The 5,891-nt window shown below is 46.0% G+C and overlaps 1 protein-coding gene across 1 annotated transcript; it reads right to left on the minus strand.

Annotated features, from left to right (window-relative positions):
- On the minus strand, window positions 1,295–1,747 carry LOC109131228 (RNA-directed DNA polymerase homolog; the record flags this gene model as incomplete). Its single annotated transcript, XM_019241921.1, has 1 exon — window positions 1,295–1,747. A coding segment is annotated over exon 1 (453 nt), but the record flags the coding sequence as incomplete, so codon positions are not given.

A 5,891-nucleotide genomic window follows, 5' to 3' on the forward strand; every position in this document is an offset into this window, starting at 1 on the left:
ACATGCCTCAAGCAAATATTTCCTAGAAAATGAATCTCTAAAATCTTGTTAACACACTCTCGCACTAGAATCAATCAACCTTGATCACTCCCCTACCCAACTCTCGTTGGAGAAACATGACCAAGCAAGCATTAAGATCCGATTCATTATTGTCTGTAAACCTCTTACTCATCTAATCTCTTAGGCTAAGTGAGTAAACCTCTAGCATTGGTTGATTCAAGCATCTCATCTACACTTCTTGGTGGTAAAACACCTTAGATCTAATCTCAACCTCTTAGTCTGTTGACAGCATTAAGAACACCAACCTAGAAGGAATCTATCAAACACATACAATCAAACTAAGGAATCCTAACCGATCAAGAACACAAAATCATCTATCCCATCACTAGAAACTTTACTACACTACTCGGACATAATAACAAGAAACAAAACAAAAAATAAGAATGAAAATTTCATTATAATAAACGGTAGAGTAGAGTAGAAAGAATACATGATAGAAATCTAAAGAAATGATAAAAAGTTATGAAATAAAATCTAAAAAGAAAGGGAAAAGTGTTTGAGCCGCTCAGTTTTCTCACAGAAGCTCTCGCTCTCTGGTTTGAGGGTCTGCGGCGTGCTCGTTTGCAAGGAAGGAGAGGAGGGATTTATCTATGGAAACCCATTTGACCTAGCTTTCCAGACCTGGCCGATGGTCTACTCGATGGGGTACATGAGGATGAGGTCAGGTTACACCTCGGGTAGATCTTCGGGTGTTCTTCTTGCTCTTGGATCCTCTTCGTTCGTGTTGGAGTTCGGACTTGTTCTTCCAGCTCGATGGCTCCTTTGTGTACATGCTCGGGTTTGTCCTTGTTTTTCCCCATTGTAGGCTCTTTAGCACCTGTTTTCATCCAAAACATGCAAATGCAAAAATGCAACACCCTAAATGGTCTAAAAGTAAATTCCTACAGTTAATGTCCTAAAAATGCTAAGTTAGAGGTATGAACAATGCAAAATATGGACAAAAAAGGATGCTAAAAACATGTAAATTAGAGAGTTATCAGCTTACAAAGCCCTCCTCACACTCCTGTGACAAAAAAGGAACATTCTTCCCTGTCAACTTAGTCAACGGACGTGCTCTGCTCGCAAACCCATGTACAAACCTCCTGTAATAACCTGCCAGACTAAGGAAACTTTTGATCTCTGTGGCATTCTGCGGTCTAGGCCAATCCCTGATAGCCTGAATCTTCTCTGGCTCTACAGAAACTCCCTCTGCATAAACAATAAGACCCAGAAAACCCATCTCACGCTGCCAAAAACTGCACTTGCTCAACTTAGCAAATAACTTATGCTGCCGCAACTTCTCCAGAATTGCCCTCAAATGCACTACATGCTCTTCAGGACTCTTAGAAAATACCAGGATATCGTTGATGAAGATAATGACAAACACGTCCAGAAAGTCCTGAAACACGCTGTTCATCAACCTCATAAACGCTGCTGCTGCGTTAGTCAACCCGAAAGGCATCACCACAAACTCATAATGCCCATACCTCGTCCTAAAAGCCGTCTTCGTCACATCTGCCTCATCTAACGGTATCTGATCATAACCCGACGCTAGATCTACCTTGGAGAACCAAGTAGCACCCCTAAACTGATCCAACAACTCATCGATCCTGGGAAGAGGGTACTTGTTCTTCACAGTAACCCGGCTCAAACCTCGGTAATCACAACACAACTGGAAACTCCCATCCTTCTTCTTCACAAATAACATCGCCGCTCCCCACGGTGACACACTAGGGCAGATGAATCCCTTACCCAACAAATCCTCTAGCGCTTCTTCAGCTCTGCCATCTCTGCTGGAGCCAATCTGTAAGGAGCCTTGTATAACGGCGTTGTCTCCGGTTCCAGTTCAATCATGAAAGGATCAGACCGAGATTGTGGTAATCCCTGCAATGACTGAAACACATCCTCAAATTCCTCAACAACTTGAATACCGCTAACCGTAGACTTCCCCACTAACTCTGGCATTGATATAGTAACCAAATAAGCCTCACGGCCCTTCTCGATCATCTTCCCAGCCTGAATGGCCGAGATCACGAGACTCCCTGAAGTCGGTCTAATGCTCTGAAACACCAACTTCCCTCATGGACGCTCAAACTCCACTCTACCCCCGATGGCAATCCAAATGCACCATATGCCGATTCAACCAATCCATCCCGAGAATAACATCATACAACTCCACTAGACTGATAAGCAACTCCGCTGGCCACGACTCCCCTGCGATCTGAATATCAACTCCTCTAGCTCATAAATCACTCTTAGGAACTTGCCTCCCGCAAATCTGACAACTCCTGTACGCTCTCCGGGATCCCCTATGATTCCCGCACTCTCTGCACACTCCGGAGTAATGAAGCTATGAAAAGCTCCAGAATCAAACATAACGTGGGACTTAAACCCGCCCACCAACAAGGTCCCTACACAAACCTCATGTGTTGAGAACCTAACACTTTATCACAAGAAAAACATAAAATCTGAACCTACTGAAATACACAAAGTTTAAGTACTAGAAATTATACATGTGATCGCCCCGGCACTGGTTCCACCAGTCTCTGCAGTCGTGTAAACCCATGGCGCCTGCTCAATCCGTGCCACCTTCTGCCCTCCAGGCTGCACCTGTTGCAACGCTGCCACTGCCACCGGCTGCAACTTGGGAAACAAGGGCCTGATGTGCCCTGGCTCCCTGCAATGATAGCATACATGAACCACCGTCATCGGAGCACTCCTCTTGGGACAGCTAGCAATCTTGTGATCCTTGCTCCCACACTTGAAGCAACTCATACAAATCTGCGTCTGCATAGCATCCCACCTCGTCTTGGTTCCCTGCGCAGGCTTGCCACCCCTGCTAGAACCCCCATGATGCTGAGCCTTACTAGGCTGAACTGCTAGACTAACAGCCACTGACTGTGCCCGGATATCCTCCTCAATCTCTGCTGCAGTCTCAACCAGCTTTGTACGCGTAGCATAACTACATCCTCTAGAATTGACCCTCAAGTCATCAAGAAGAGCCCTCATAAACCTCCTGATCTGGGCCTCCTCAGGCTCCATAGCCTGACCCCCATAACATAGAAGTCGACTGAAGTCCAAGTCCAGCTCCCCCACTGACCGCGTCCCCTGAGATAACTGCAGAAACTGCACCTCCAACCGGTCCAATGCCTCTCTCGGAAAGTACTTGCGATTGAACTCCCCCACGAAGTCAGCCTAAGTCATCTCCCTGTACACTCCCTAGCAGCCACTGATCTCCACCACACCTGAGCATTAACAACCAAGTGGTGGACCCCTATGTCCACCCAAAACTCCTCAGGACATCTCAGAGTATGTAAGTAACGTTCCACTTGAGCATGGACAAATAACGTCCATGTGCTCCTGCATCCGTAGCAATTGGCTGCTGCTCCTGGCTCCCTGCAATGATAGGATCTGTACCACCCAAAAACTTCGCAGTCTCGATGCCCTTCATCTACTTGAGCATGGACAAATAACGTCCATGTGCTCCTGCATCCATAGCAACTGGCTGCCGCTCCTCCGCCACCACCGGTGGCACCACCTGAGCCTGAGCCGATACCACTGCTAGCAACCGCTCCAACAACTGTGCTAGCAAAGCCGTAACATCAGCACCAGGGACTCCACCCGCTAGGACTCCCACACCCGGAACCCTAGTATTACCGGCCACTGGAGCATCAACACCGCCCCCTCCGGCCACACTCATGGAATCCTCCTGGACACCCTGTGACTCGCCAACACCCTCAACTGTCACACTCGGATCTGCAGTATCACTCACTGTTGGGCCTCTGCCCCTACCACGACCACGTCCGCGTCCACGACCACATCCGCGTCCACGACCAGCAACAGCACCATCTCTAGCCATCTGCACTACCATGAACAGAAAACTAAGCAAACAAATTTCTATTATAATACAGAAACATAAACTCACCGTGGAATCACACTGTAGGCTCGAAGAGGATGTTCTAGGACTCCATGGCATACACAATTGACTAACTCACATAATCAATCAAGACATGCAATCCAAACATCACAACAGAAACCTACTGAACCCAAACCTAGAACCGTAAGGGCTCTGATACCAAACTGAAACAACCTGACCCGTTTTTTTTTATAAACAATAAATAATAATAACAATAATAATAATAATAATAATACTACAACTAGTGGTCCCATACCCACTAGTCACCTAACCACAATCATAAACAACAGCAGAAATAACAATACCAATAAATATCCAATAATCCAATAACCAATAAAATAATAACCAGTATTAATTCCAATCATAAACTAAAGATCCAAACAACATAAACCCGAGAACCAGCAATCCTAAACAACATTCTAGGACACAACTCTAGCAACCTAACAGAAGCCAGACAACCAAGCGAACCACTAGAACATCCTCCTCTTCACTGCCTTGATTCCACGATCACACTTTGCGTTTACCTGCACCACTAACAGAAATTGACATGCATGAGTATTTTATAAACACTCAGTGAGGAAATCCTCCCATCTACTGAGCTATACACACAAGCAATAAGATCTCTATATGCTACAAACAATAATCAATAAAACAAACCACTCAATATACAAAGCATGCATCATCCGTCGCAACTGAAAGAAGAGTGTCGACCGACACCATGCCTGAGACTCCCGAAAACCATAGTTTGTTTCGACTGACACCTCCACATGGTGTCGATCGACACTCGCCAAAGTCTCGAGCGGTTCTCGCGTTAGTGTCGACCGACACCCCAACTGGAGTCGACCGACACCCCAACTGGTGTCGACCAACACCCCAACTGGGGTTGATCGACACCGGTGCCGAGCATCGATTTCCTTCGATCAAAAACTCTGAATCTCGCCACCAAACTTCTCCAATTCGCTCCATGCATTCGCAGAAGCCAAAACCCAGCCATAGCAGCCACGAATAACCATAGAGAACTCAAAGAAACAACCACATAAGCACCAAATCACAGAAAAACTATAGATCTTAGCTTAGATAAGCCATGGTCATGCACTCACATCTCTGCAGGAAGATTCTGACCAACAACAACGAATCCAACCTTCCTAGCAAGCTTCTAGATCCTTCCTAGCTTCAAATCTCCCAAGGAAATCCAACAAATCTCCCAAAAATCAACAAAAATCTCAAGAACACACTTTCTCTTTGTTTTCTCTCAAAACGAAGAAACGGCGACCAAAAAATCTTTCCAAAACCCTTCTGGTCGACAAAACACTTAAATAACTTGGTTTAATGGTTTTCCCTAAACCAAACCGGTCCAAATCAATAATTAAATCAATCTGGTCGAACTAGAAATCAATGGTGTCGATCGACACCAAACGCAGAGTTTTGGTTCACGGGTGTTACAATTCTCCCCCACCAACCTAGATCTGTCCTCGAATCGCAACAACCATCAGCCAAGGACTCCCGTTCAACTGTCTCCATGGCCTGCACTCCTCTGACCGATCTACGGAAGGTCACCTCTAGGCGATAGACTCACGCTCCACGCATTATTTCCTCTCAACTTTGGACTTTCCTTTACTCATAGGTCTAAACCTTGAGTTTCTATTGGCTCCTCATCAGGCCTAAGTCTCCATGCCATAATGTTGGCTCCTCATCAGGCCTAAGCCCGCATGCCATTTATAAGAGAAAGTCCAATATTCGTCACTCGGCTTGCCACCCTACAGGGCGCCCCCGAATCGTCATCCGAAGTTGATATACCAACCATAATCCCAAGCCACAAAGTCTCAGAATATGGCAGTACTAGGAGAACCAAAGTTCCCCAAGAGTCGCGAGCAAACAATTCTGAACAAGTCTGAGTCCTATCCCTATCCAGGTTTCCTTCCCGTGGCTCGCGTAA

The sequence above is a fragment of the Camelina sativa genome, chromosome 20, assembly GCF_000633955.1.
Source record: "Camelina sativa cultivar DH55 chromosome 20, Cs, whole genome shotgun sequence".
Classification (NCBI taxonomy): Eukaryota; Viridiplantae; Streptophyta; class Magnoliopsida; order Brassicales; family Brassicaceae; genus Camelina; species Camelina sativa.